The sequence below is a fragment of the Aquarana catesbeiana genome, linkage group LG02, assembly GCF_042186555.1.
Source record: "Aquarana catesbeiana isolate 2022-GZ linkage group LG02, ASM4218655v1, whole genome shotgun sequence".
NCBI lineage: Eukaryota > Metazoa > Chordata > Amphibia > Anura > Ranidae > Aquarana > Aquarana catesbeiana.
The window spans coordinates 401,571,785-401,586,343 of record NC_133325.1 but is presented as its reverse complement, the minus strand read 5'-3'; the positions used below and the strand labels follow the sequence as shown (position 1 = coordinate 401,586,343).

Below are 14,559 nucleotides of genomic sequence, written 5' to 3'. Positions count from 1 at the left end.
GTTTGCAGAAGTTCTGAAGTCACTGATTTTACTGGCATGTTTGTTCCAGATCAGTGACCAGAAAACCTGAAAGTTAGAAACAAGTAGGTAGCTTGTATTTTTAGAAGGAGGTTAGCAGTGAAAAGTCTATATATCTATATTTGTGTCGGTTTCCTTTAACTGCACTTTAATTTATGTACTGAACAAAGAATCAGGAAGTATGTTTCTTCTTGTAAAACATTTAGAAAATTAATGGTAAAATTCATTAGAAGTAACTTTTCCAAATATGTTTATTATACATTATAGCACAAGGGGGAAAAAATTCCCAAACTAAGGTGAAAAATCATATTGAAAATGGAAATTTTAAGCAAAGTAGAATGAATATGCCCCCTGAAATATATCGTTTTGAATAGGGAAACAAAAATGTATATCTTACCCATATTAACAAAACTCATGACGGTGTCCGCTTCACTGATTACTGCTCCCAAGGGAGGGCTTTGGGTGCTTAAAGTAGTAAAGAGTGCCCGTGATACTCCTTGCGTTCCATCTTCCTCTTCCTCACTGCACATAGCATGGTAGAGGTCCAGCATGAACAGAGGTGCTGAAGATGGGAACTGACCACCGCTTGCAGGTCTGGGTCTCCCAGGCAGCCCCAGAATGGAGAGGATCTCCTTCTGCATCTCACGCTTTTCTCTGCCGCTTAGCTTCCTCTGAATAAAACTTGATCGGAGGTGATTCTTCACAAAGCTTCCATTGGTGAAATGCCAGAAGAATCCAACAATACAAATCACAGTCCAGATTTTTTGTAAAGTGTTCGACATCTTCCCAATTAGAACTTAACTCTTCAAATATCTCCAGATTAGAAAATAATAGCCAATATTGTAAAAAAAACAAAAAAAAATTAAAAAAAATTAGAGAAATGCTTCTTGATAATCTTATTTTCCTGTCCTCAAAATCATATATAATGCACTATGTGTATGGACGATCAGTTTCTCAGATACCTTCCATTCTAAATGTCAGTGTTTTACTTCCAAATGAAGTTAGTGTGCTGTTTAATCCGTAACACAAATTGCTGCTTTTGATTGCCTAGGGAATCAAAGTAAATATCCCAAGCAGATGGAAGCACTAAAGACAACTGAAAAGTTTAAATTTGTATTACATACAGTTCAACGAATACAAGTACTTCTCAAAGACAGCAAAACTGCCTGGATAAATCATGCTTACCACAGAAAAAAAATGTATTCCACAGGGATAGATGTAGCTGCAGATCGGAGTTCAGCTTCCCAAAGTGATAGCTTGTTCTTATACACCTCCCGCCTGCCTCTTCAGACTGGAGATCTTCCCCCTGCACTCTGCTCTAGAGGTCTCCTCTCCAACGCTCCTTCCTTGGCAAATTAGATTATAGGTGTTCACTTGTATCAAACCACTGTGCACTGAGCGACTTCTGTGTTTCATAAAAAACATTGAATTTATCCTCAGAGCAGCTGAAGTTGCTGTTTGTAATGCTGTAAAGCACGTTAGAATTAAACGTGAGGTCTAAAGATAAAATAGGAGAAAAAAACAGTTTAGCCCCTGTGGGATTGTATTTCATATGTTGTTTCATGTTTTGTTCTGTAAAAAAATGATTAGGTATATGTTTGTAACTTATTGATAACATACGTTTAAATGAGATCTATGGTCACCGCATACACTTTGATTTTTATAACATCAGCATTATCATACACTTTGATTTTTATAACATCGGCATTCTAATAACGAAACAAAAATAGTTCTTTTTAACAATCCAATAAAAGCTTACTTAAATATTCTTCCATGCTGCAAGTTTTTCCTGTCTCCTGGTCATCTCTTTCCACAACTTCCTGGATTCCCTCCATGCTTTGCAGCTTCTCCTCTCCTATTTACTTTCCATTTTTAAATACTACATATCCCATGGTACCTTTGCTGCCAGTGTTTCGTCAGAATTGGCGACCCATCAGATTAGGTAACGGATGTGACATTCCGTCAGCTGCGCATGCATCCACCGCTACCAGCTTTGCAAATCTTACAGAACACCTGCAGTCAAAAGAAGGCAGTGGACATCTTACTACACCCAGCTACGTCTTGAATTTCACAGTAATTTTAGCAATAAAGTGAGCGTATTCAAATAAATATAGTTTATTGACATCTGTGGTGCTGTTTGGATGTTTAATTTTGAAAGGCTATAGGTGTAGTGCCGAGCAGTGCAGGGTGTACCAACATGGCGTCCGCCACCTACCTACTGCTGGCATCCAGCTTCTTTTAAAATGTTACATGAAAACAGCATCACAGATGTAAACATACTACATTTATTTATATACGCTCACTTTATTGGTAAAATTACTCTGAAATTCAAGACGTAGCTGGGTGTAAAAGGATGTCCACTGCAACCTTCTTTTGACTGCAGGTGTTCTGTCAGATTAGCAAACCTGGTAGTGGTGAAACACATGCGCAGATGACAGAACATCACTTCCGTTACCTAATCTGACGGGTCGCCAATTCTGACGAAACATCTCCAAGCAGTGATTCCTGTATTGACCCCACCTCCTGAAACTCCTCCTCTCAACACGGCAGCAGTTCAGAAGGCAGGCTCTGTGAAATGTGTGACACAGCAGTGCTTACTCACAGGGCATAGTAAATATACATTACAAGGAAGTAAATGTGTCTTTTATAAGCTTCAAGATTATTTAGATTAATAGTAGTAGGCTAGAAATAATTAAAAAAAATATTTTTTGCTTTTGTGCTAAATGCTAAAAGAGATTTCTGTCAGAAAGATTTAGCTTCGAGTAGAACTATAGGCAACACTTTTTTTTTTCATTTTGGATAGAGCAAAGGGTTATAGCCCCTGAAAGTTTTTTTTTTCACCATCTGTTTCCCATTGCAGAGATTTCCCTTCACTTTCTGTCCCACAGCCAAATAGGAATTGAGAAGAAATCCCTACAAATTGAGAGAATCTCTTGGGGACCCCCAGGTCCACCGGAACTAGTGTCCCCACTTGAAGGTTTCCCCTCTATTACTTTTCTGGGGAAAACCCAAAATTTGGGACTTTTTTTTAGACCCCTTTCACACTGAGGCGCTTTGCGGGCGCTATATCGTAAAAAATAGCACCTGCAAAGCGCCCTGAAACAGCGGCTCCATTCACTCCAGTGTGAAAGACAGAGGGCTTCCACACTGGAGCGGTGCGCTGGCAGGGTGTCAGAAAAAGTCCTGCCAACAGCTTCTTTGGAGCGCATTAGGAGCGCACCGCTCCTAATATAATAAATGTGTACTTTAGTAAATCTACCACTTTAACCGCTTCAATACAGGGCACTTTCACCCCCTTCTTGCCCAGGCCAATTTTCAGCTTTCAGCGCTGTAACATTTTGAATGACAATTGCGCGGTCGTGCAACACTGTACCCAAATGAAATTTTGATCATTTTTTTTCACACAAAGCGAGCTTTCTTTTAGTGGCATTTGATCACCTCTGCGGTGTTTATTTTTTGCGCTATAAACAAAGAAAGACTGACAATTTTGAAAAAAACACAATATTTTTTACCTTTTGCTATAACAAATATCCCATTTTAAAAAAACAAAAACAATTTTTTTTCTCAGTTTAGGCCGATATGTATTCTTCTACATATTTTTGGTAAACAAAATTGCAATAAGCATATATTGATTGATTTGCGCAAAAGTTATAGCGCCTACAAAATAGGTTACTGATTTATGGCTCTTTTATTATTATTATTATTTTTTTTTTTACTAATAATGGTGGTGATCTGCGATTTTTATTGTGACTGCGACATTGCGGCAGAGAGATCGGACACTTTTGACACTTTTTTGAAACCATTGACATTTATACAGCGATCAGTGCTATAAATAGCCACTGATTCCTGTATAAATGTCACTGGCAGGGAAGGGGTTAACACTAGGGGGTGATCAAGGGGTTAAATGTTTTCCCTGACTGTGTGTTCTAACTGTGGGGGAGATGGGACTATATACTAGGAACACACCATCGTTCTCTTCTCCCCTGACAGGATGTGGATCTGTGTGTTTACACCACGTAAGACAATAACTCACCTTCCTATTTGCTCCTTAGGGTTCAGTTACACCTCTGATTTTGCACACGGGGTGGGTGTTGGATTGTGGGAGGGAGCTGTTTGTTGGAGTTCAGACATGAGGAGACCAGGGGCGCCCAAGCGGGTTTCTACCCCATGGTGTCATTCTCTGTCTAGTGCAATGGACATCTGAAATGAGCCACTGCTGTGGTCCTCTGTTGAAGCCCACCCCTACTTACACATCAGCCTTCCATGTTGCGGAGGGAGACGCTATAACTTTCTGGGGACCTTACTGCAAACTGATTGAATATGTGTCGGGCCAGACAGGGTTCAAGAAGGCCACATTCACTGGAGATCCAGAGGTAACTGACTGTAACAATGATGAGAAGAACAGCTGCCTGCTAAGACAGGGACATTCGGATCATTAGGTCATGTGGGTTTCTAGGCATATATGAAAATGTGACACATGCACAATGTCGTTTTAACCATGCAATTTTTAGACTATATTTGAACTGCTGTATTGTATGGAGGAGGTCTGACCGCCGTGGGGGACTAGGATTCCAGGGTTTGTCAGGCTACCCTAGCCAGGGCCTTTAGGCTCTACTTACCCTCTGCACAGAACAGATACCTTCTCCCTATCTATATGACAGCTTGAGAAGCCCAGAAGAGGATATTTAATATACTCTATAGCTCCCTCGACAGTTTGCTTTGTGGACCCCTGAGTCTTTCCCCACGGTGTGCCAAACAGATGGTAAAGTAATTTATGAGTATGCCCACCTCATAGCCCAAGGTTGGATGATAGGGATGGAAGTGAGTACATACTGCAGTTTAGGTCAGTTAGGTTCAGGGGACGACAAGAGTAATACCCATGTTTAGTTCAGGTGGGACCGTTCGAGGCTTACAGTTAATACATACAGGTTTTAAGTTTTAGCACTGGGGCTAGGTCGGAATACATAAGTGACATATATATGATGTTATTTGCTTGTTCGACCACATATTTGATGTGTTTTGTATTTTGACATGTTAGATGCCTAAGTTATACCATAGGGTGGGTGGGCTGGGCGGAGCAGTGTTAGCTCCCCTGGTCATAGTCTAACCTCATCCCCACTAGGCCGAAACACCTTCCCGGTGATAACGAGTGTGTTTCCTTGCAAGAACTTGTACACAATTGTTTATTGACAATTGATACTGGAAGGGACAATCTGTAGTGTTGATTGTCCACTCTATTCCTTCTTGAGCTCTTCCTGCTCTTCTCCCATTACCTCCCCCCCCACTTTAATCCTCCGTCTCTATTCTCCCACACCAAGTTCCCCCCCTATTGTATCCACCATTTTTTGCTGTCGACACGAGCGTGATGGACCACGTTACTATTTTTTCCTTGAACGCCAAGGGGTTAAATGTACCTGAGAAACGTATGCTCTTGAATGATCTGAAAAGAGCTAGAGCAGACATCGCGTTCATTCAGGAAACCCACTTCAAAACAGGTGCACCGACATGCTTGAAGAACCAGTACTTTCCACTCACTTATCATGCCATGAACCCATCGGCCAAATCCAAAGGAGTTTCTATACTCCTTGCAGGGAAGATACCCTGAACTTGCCAGGACACGACACGGAGGGGCAGTATGTGTTCGTTAAAGGGCTTATAGGCGAGGTATTGGTGACACTGGCTACAGTCTACACCCCAAATGATAGACAAGATACCTTTATACACAAAATACTGACCAACTTGATGTACTTTGCTGAAGGACATCTGATCCTGGGCGGTGATTTTAACATCCCCTTGAATCCAGTGGTGGACACATCCTCTGGTACCTCCTCCCTGCGTACCAGCTTACATAAATTACTCGTGTTCTCCATGAGCCCCGACTGATAGACGTGTGGAGGCTCCTTCACGCAGAGGAGAGGGACTACACGTTCTTCTCGCCCCCACACAAAACATACTCACGCATAAACTTTTTCTTGCTACCACATAGCCAACTAGAGGCAGCGGGTGCAGCTGATATAGGTAAAATAACCTGGTCAGATTAGGCGCCCATTACTTTGTGCTACTCCCTCTCGTGGACCGCGATGACTAAAGCGAAATTCTGGCGACTGAACGAAAGTTTACTACAGAATCCCACAGTACTGACTGACGTCACAAAAGAACTTAACCAATACTTCCTAACCAATGATATAGACAATTGCGACCCCGGGATACTCTGGGAAGCCCACAAGTCTGATTAGAGGGGTTTATTAAAAGGGAACGGGAGAAACAACTATTGTTGCTCCTACAGAAGACACATGACTTGGAAAAGGCACATAAGAGAAACCCGACATCACCACTAGAAGCAGAACTATTAACTCTACGTAGACAGACAGTAGATCTCTTACAATATCAGGCAAAAGCAGCACTACAATCATGTAGGAAACTCACATACGAGTCGAGGAATAAATGCGGGAAACTTCTTGCTAGAGCAGTTAGACAAGACTTTGTGCATATATCCCTCAAATCATCTCCTCTTAAGGACAGAGGAAAGTCTCACCCACCCAAATTGCCAATGAATTCAGGACCTTCTATTCCTCCCTGTACAACCTCCCGAAACAGCATACAAATGACAATACAGTAGGGAACTATCTTACTCAGTCTAATATTCCCAAACTCTCAGAGGAAAATGCAGCCGCTCTGGAAGAACCCATCACATTGATGGAACTGCGGTGCACCATTAAAAGTAAAGGTAAAGAGACTGGACCGGATGACCTTACCCTGCAATATTACCAAACCCTCCTGCCGGTACTGGGCCCATACATGCTCAAACTTTTTAATAGTTTCACAGAAGGGGGTCATCTTCAGAGGGACACCTTAAGTGCCCACATTTACCTTATACCCAAAGAGGGAAAGGATCCGTCTGCCTGTGGCAGCTACAGGCCTATATCTCTTTTAAATATAGATCTTAAACTCCTCACTAAAATACTAGCCGACAGATTATCCTGACATATGACAGACCTGATACACCTAGACCAGGTAGGTTTTGTCCCCTCACGAGAGGCTAGGGACAATACCACCAAGGTACTTAACCTGATACATAGAGCCTCTGTGACCCATGCATTTTTCTCAGCACAGACGCTGAGAAAGCCTTTGACTGGGTGAGTTGGGAATTTATGACCTCAGTTCTTAAACACATCGGACTAGGTAGACACATGCTACATTGGATATCAAACATTTATTCCATACCGACAGCCCAGGTCAAAGCTAATGGAGTCCTGTCTGACCCTTTCACCATCGCTAATGGTACCAGGCAGGGTTGCCCATTATCACCCCTTCTCTTTGCCCTAGTACTAGAGCCCTTCCTTAGTACGATACGCCGGAATTTGGATATTACAGGAATTACTATAGATCAAGCTCAGTATAAGATTTTCGCATATGCAGATGATCTCTTGTTTTCCCTGACTAACCCAGTCATATCCCTTCCAAACCTAATTAAAGAATTCCAGAGATATGGGAACATATCTAATCTAAAAATGAACTTTAACCAATCTACAGCGATGGGCATTAACATGACGACAGAGAAATTGACCCCCCTGAAAACTAAATTTAACTTTAAATGGTCTGACAGCCACTTTACCTACTTAGGAACCAATATACCTAGAGATCTGAAACGCACATTTGAATTGAATTTCCCACCAATGCTATCCAAAGCAAAAGGGCTGCTCGAAGAGTGGGGCAAGGGTCTCCACTCTTGGTTCGGGGGATGCAATGCAATCTCCTAAAATGTGCATTCTCCCGAATTTCTATATTTGTTCCAAGCACTGCCAATTAAGATACCTTCCCTATATTTCAGACAAATACATTCAATGTTCATAAAATTTGTATGGTCACAAATGAAACCTCGACTACGTCGACGTTACCTGACTCTACCGAAACATTATATAGGTCTTGCCCTCCCTGACGCGAAACACTACTACCAAGCGGTACATTTAGGGAGGTTAATTGACTGCAACAGACATGAACAAACAAAATTATGGGTTCAAGTGGAACGCACCCAAGTAAGTGTCCCGCTAAAAGGGGCAATCTGATGTTATGATCAACTCCTCCCAGACATGACCTCACATCCTATTATTGGCGCCACACTATTTGTGGGCTCAATGGTAATAAAGACCACCTCCCTGACCTCAAGACAGTCTCCTCTGCTCCCCATTCTAGGCAATCCGGCGTTCACACCGGGACTAGACCACTCAGAGTATGAAACGCTATGGACAGCGGGTAAGGATTGCGCACTGCACTATGTAGATGGGGATAACTGGACTTCGATTCACTCACTGATGAGTGATAACAGAGGTTTTCAGTTATCATTCTGGAAGCGATCCGTTTGCACCATTTCGTTCACTCACTACCAGACCCTACACATTTTAAATGCGACCTGACAACCCTAGAAGACTATTGTAGGAATGAAGGTACATTACCCCAGGTACTCTCCAAAACATATTCTCTGCTCAACACACCATCGGAACAACCAGATCTGCTGTTTCTGCAGAAATGGGAAAATGACCTACAATGTAGATTCACAGCTATACAAAAACAAAACATCAATTCTCCCTGAAGTCATCCAACTGCACAAAAATTCAGGAGACAAATTATAAACTAGATGGTATTATACACCTCAGTTGCTACATAGATTCTTCCCTAACACATCTGATAGGTGCTGGAGGTGCCATACAGACAAAGGGACACTTTTCCATATCTTCTGGACTTGCCCATTACTACAACATTTTTGGACGACAATTGAAAAAATCATTCAGAAATTCACAGATCACATAATTCAAAAAGACCCTGCGCTCTTTCTGCTGCACGCCACCATGGTCGTACAAGAAGTCGGTGGTTAGACATTTGCTCAATGCCGCAAAGTCTTGTATTCCAGCCACGTGGAAACAAAATGTACCCCCCTCAGTGGGATTGTGGTTGCGCAGAGTAGAGGACATTAAAAAAATGGAAGATCTAGTACTTACTGCTCAACACAAACAAGACAAACATTCCAAAACCTGGCTATCATGGAATATGTTCAGTTTTTCTGATGAAGGACAAACTTTACTGAATTCTTAAAGGTCGCACCAACGCAGATCTATTACGGGACAAAGTCCCTGTCATGTCCATTGCGCTCGTGTTGAATAAATACCACCCCTCCCCCTTTTTTCCACTATACTTTCTATCCTTTTCATTTCCCCATTTCTTGAACTAGTGGTTTTGTGTTCAGTTAATATGAGACCATCCATTCCCTCCAGATATGTTAGGGTTATGGAGTAGCTGAACACCAATCAGTAATGGTAGCAATACTACGTACATCTATATAGGCGGCTTGGACTGGTCTGCGGGCCAAATAGTGTGATTATATATGGTATGTTATCCTTCCTGGAGACTGATTGCAAGCCTTTTATTGAAGACCTATATATCTGTTATATCTGTTCGTGTGTTGAACTTGACCACTGTACTATAATTTCTCGGTATTCTTTTTCTTCGAAATTCTCAATAAAATTTATATTTGAAAAAATAAATAAATAAAGAGATTATTTCCAGCCATTAATGTGAGCAACTCCATGTTCTTGTGTTCTCAAGCACCAAGTGTTTCCCTTAAAGAGATTGCAAGGGCCAAATTAGGCCAAGCCAACCACCTATTCCATAATTTCAAAAATTTTTGAGGGCAGCCCCTACATCGATATGCTACCTTTTTCCTTGGTTAGTGTGGTATTGATTTTTTTCTTCAATAAAGCATGTTGGTGAGTTTGGAGAGAGCCATTTTTTATTTTTGTGCCAAAAAGAGCAATATGATTGTAGGGATTAAGGCTTTTGACTGTCAATGTTTTTCATCTACTATACCCAGCAAGCAGATTTTGGGATCAAGGGAAATATATACTTGTGATACCCTGTTGATTGTATACAAAACCTTACTCCAGTTAACACCCTTTATATACAGTTATGATCACATGTTAACTACTTTTAAACTGGTCAAAGATGCATTGAAATTCAGGCAGTTCAGAAAGGACTGTCTGAATTTTGATCCATCTATGGGCAGGCTGGTTGTACAGAAGTCAGTCTTTTGATCGACTTCTGTACTACCAGCCTGCTTATTTTTTTCACCTGTTGGCAACACTGATCATTGATTTTTTGTCAGCAGGGAAGGCTCCACACCGCAGGATACAATCGCACAGCATTCAATGTAGATAGGGGAATCAACGCTGTTTGAACTATACATTTTTTTCATAATGTTCAGCCTTCTTTACTCTCTCCTAACAACTGTGAGCTATTACACCCTGTTGATGGAAATTTCTTTGGCCACACTGATTCTTGCACATTTTTTAAAACATTCTCGCAAGCACTATGCTGAATTCCTACAATCGAAAGAGGGTATGGTTTGTTGTCTGGCTGTCTTCCCATGTATACATGTCTGTTTATGATTAAAAACCAATTTAGCTTGGGGTATTTCCAGAGCATATGAAGTAGATTGCCTGGCCTTACCCACATTTAGGGCAGTCAGTGTGTCTCGTCTTCCCCATTAAAACTTTTTTTCTGGTGTAGGGCAAAAATACAGTTTTCATGTTTTAACTAGATATAAATGTGTAATTTATATGTTCCTGAGGTTCAGATTTGTTCAGATTGCTGAACTAACCTCGCATGGTTAGTACAGCGGCTCCTGACCAAAGCTGTCAGGTTTTTTTGGTGCAACCCGTGGGGTTGCACCAAAAAAGCTGTAGTGTGTACCAGGCTTAAGTCTCGCATCAGCAAAAACAAGTACATGCATTTGAGGATAGGAATTTGAAAAATAGTGACTACAGTTTACAGAAGGATTTTCATTAGGAAACAGATCTATACCATTTGAAATTGCACATGTACACTATTAAAGCAGACCTAGAGCCAAAAAAAAACACCTTTAGTCCATTGTCGGGCTAGAGGCACTGACTGGTTGTTCTCTAAGCAATTTTCTTTACCAGAGTAGGACCCATCGTAGACCTGAACTACACAGGGCCTTAAAACAGAACTAGATTCTCATTGTTTACATATGTATTTATTGAAGAATGTTTAAGAAAAAATGTACAATAATGCAAATATGCTAAATTGTTTTCTGAGCAGTTGTATGTGTATGGCCAGAATCCCACTGTTACTGCACGTGCAGTATTGTGCATTGTGTTAAGTCAGCCTATTAATTTTGAGTGGACAGCCGACACAGCAGAAGATACATTTTAATGCACCTTCAATATATGGCCCCTTTGTGCTTTCCTGATATGGGCTAAAGTGTTAAACTATTTAAAAGAGTTCTATGGTCACAGCATACAGTTTCATTATATAACATTAGCATTGCAATACCAATACAAACAATAGTTATTTTTGACATTCCAATAAAATATTACTGGAAAAATCTCCTTTTATGTTGTGAGTTCTGCCTGTCTGCTGACCATCTTTTTCCACAACTTTCTGGATTCCCTGCATGCTTTTGCAGCTTCTCCTCTGCTGTTTACTGTAATTTTCTAAGGACTAAATATCCCATGGTACCTTGCTGTAGTTCAGAAGGAAGGCTCTGTGAAATATGTGACATAGCACTGCATATTCACTTACACATTTAGGGCAAAGTGACAGCCAGCCCCAACCTATTTTCAAAGTATGCGTCACAACCCCACCCATTCTTATAGGGGAGCCAAATTTTTTGGACAGCTGGAAAATAACTTACCTAAATTGAGTCACATCTCACATGCACACTTTGAAGATGGACAGACGTGGACATTTTATTAAAATATGGAGCAAAATGAGTATTTCACACAGCAGGCTGTACTAAAGTGGGTGGATCATTACACAGTATACAAGCACTTTCCTTTAGAATAAAGTGTTTAGGCCAAAGACACGCTCCATGTCCCAACCTCTGATAACAGGAGACATGAAGAATTAAGCAAAAAATAATTGGTTAACCACTTGCTGCCCGCCCACCGTCATATGACTGTGGGATGGTGCAGCTGTTATCCTGGGCTGCCGTCATGTGACGGCGGCCCTTCCAGGTCCCCCAGGGGGCGCGCGCGCGCTGCCGGGGGCACGCGCCCACCGTGTCACTCGGGTCCCGGTGCGCATGCCCGGCCGCCGCGATGTCCGCCGGGCACCCGCGATTGCCCGGTAACCGAGCAGGACCGTGGATCTGTGTGTGTAGACGCTATAACTTTTGCGCAAACCAATAAATATACACTTATTGCTATATTTTTTACCAAAAATATATAGAAAAATACATATCGGCCTAAGCTGAGGAAAAAAATTGTTTAAAAAAAAAAATTGGATATTTATTATAGCAAAAAGTAAAAAATATTGTGTTTTTTTCAAACTTGTCACTATTGTTTTGTTTATAGCGCAAGAAATAAAAACCGCAGAGGTGATCAAATACCACCAAAAGAAAGCTCTATTAGTGGGGAAAAAATGATAAAAATTTCATTTGTGTACAGTGTTGTATGACCGCGCAATTGTTATTCAAAGTGCGACAGCGCTGAAAGCTGAAAATTGGCTTGGGCAGGAAGGGGGTGAAAATGCCCTGTATGGAAATGGTTAAAAGAGAAGTATGGGATTTTTTTTGGGGGGAGCAATCATACTTACTTAGGGGGAGGCAGTATTGGTCCAATGCCGCATCTGTCTCCCGTCGGCTCTAAGAACTAATGGATCAAACACCGCTAACCGTTCAGTTCTCAGAGCTCCATGAGCAGAGAGCCAGTGATTCTGCTCTGCCCCCCCCTGCGCACTCACTAGAGCGCTGGGCTGGGGAGGCGGTGGAAGGGGGGGTCGCAGTTTGGAATATTTACCCTGGGCTCTAGATGACCTTGCTGCCAGGTCATGGTTAAATTACAGGTGGGTAAGGGGTCAATGGCCGGAAGGAGCAGCCAGTGAGACTGCTCTAATGTGTCAACTTCAGTGGCATCAGCTACTTGGATATTGAAGAACATTGTCCTTTTTCATGGAAGTTAATCTTCTAATGTTTTAAAAAAAAGGTGCCATCTATATCCTGATGCCAGCCCTGCAGCTACCGTGAGTAAAAGGCTTCAGCAGAAATATCATTAACTGTCAGGACATTTGTTTTTAATATCTGCACAATGCTTTCATTTTATTACAGAAAGCGGCCCTGTGCTCCCTATAATGAAATGCAGGTTTTGGTTTACTGAACTCAGTCTGATCCAACCCTGAAGTACGTTGGAGCCTTCTCATTAGCACAACATCAACAAACACATGGAAGCAGGGCTTATAGGTACTCTAATATCAGACCTTAAAAGTGATTTTTATCTTAGCTCTGTCTAATACAGGGATATACTTACATGTATATAGCACAGGAAAATTTCTCTTGCTTCTGTCCTAGATGCTTCTATGCCGTTCTGTGAAAGGATTAGCAAACATAAATAAGACTGAGAAGAAATAAAGCGATTAGATTTCATTCACAAGAAAGCAGCTTTCCTCAGCACATAGAAGAATGTTTAAAGAATTAGCAAAAAAGTATTCTGTTTTCCTACCTTATTTTTCTTCTTTAATTTCTGTGTTTTTACATGCAGTAATATTAGATTGCTCATATCTTTACATACATTTACTTGCGACTACATATCAGTTAATACGTGTTTCCTACAAAACAATATTTCCCAATTCTTTCAACTCCATGTACAATGCAGATATTCAAGTTACACCCAGACGCATAAAGTCATTAATTATACGAGCTGCACCTTTCCCTAACATTTTAACTTGTTTCATTAATGCCGGTATATGCTGCCTACAAGACTGAGGCCTTATACAGCAGACCCAAAAGCATTGCTTTTAAAGGCTAACTAAGTGGTGTATGCATATGTCAACAGGCTTGATGCATCAAGTGTCAGCAAATTAGGTGGTATACCCACTTGTAATTATTGTTCAGCGTTGCTTTGGAAGTATCCATTTGCATGTTACAAAAGACAGGCCAGCTACAAACAGACCTTTGGAGAAATCTAGTTTGAATTTGGCATAGCTTCATCTCTCAACCTCTCTTTGAGTGATATCTGATGGCCTGGTCTGTCTGATGGAACCCTTGAGTTGCAGGATAATGGACACGAGGGATTTAAGGCAGTGGAAAGTGACACCACTTCCTCCCCCCTGTGGGTGACCTGTGGGACCCGTCTGTATTAATGTGCGGTGGGTGGGCATTCATCTGCCCAGCAACTAGTCTTTACACTTGGTGTCATTCCTACACTGCTTCCACTTGTGATCGGACTGGGAGAGAATACCACTATATATTAACCTCTCAGGACAGGATACGGGTAATTGTCCTGGACATTTTGTTAATCACCTTTAGCTGCATCTCTTGAACCCCTGAGGAAGCTAGAACAGCGAATCGTGTCGGGATCAAGAGATTCCTCCCCTCCCTGCTTTATGATATATGTGATGGTGTTTACTGTGTATGTTATATAGGGGAGGGCCTCTTCTCTCGGGGTTTGCACTAGCGAATAGGATGTGCTCAGGTTTTATATGTGCTTAATTTTTTGTATGAATTTTTAGAGGATGATTACTCCATAGTAA

At 41.5% G+C, this 14,559-nt stretch overlaps 1 protein-coding gene across 2 annotated transcripts in view; it reads right to left on the bottom strand.

The window, feature by feature from the left end:
• LOC141128165 (bone morphogenetic protein 8B-like) overlaps positions 1–13,662 on the bottom strand; it is a 130,875-nt gene extending 117,213 nt beyond the window's left edge. Inside the window, exons 1-4 of one of the 2 annotated variants that reach the window (XM_073615276.1) lie at positions 13,530–13,662; positions 13,338–13,394; positions 1,204–1,515; positions 416–831 (exon numbers count right to left, since the gene is read on the bottom strand). In XM_073615276.1, the coding sequence (XP_073471377.1) occupies positions 416–800 (385 nt within the window). In that variant the 5' untranslated portion in view covers positions 801–831; positions 1,204–1,515; positions 13,338–13,394; positions 13,530–13,662. Of the gene's footprint in view, positions 1–415; positions 1,516–13,337; positions 13,395–13,529 lie in introns of both variants that reach the window. The other variant, XM_073615277.1, reaches the window with a different exon arrangement.
• Between the last annotated feature and the right edge of the window lie 897 nt (positions 13,663–14,559).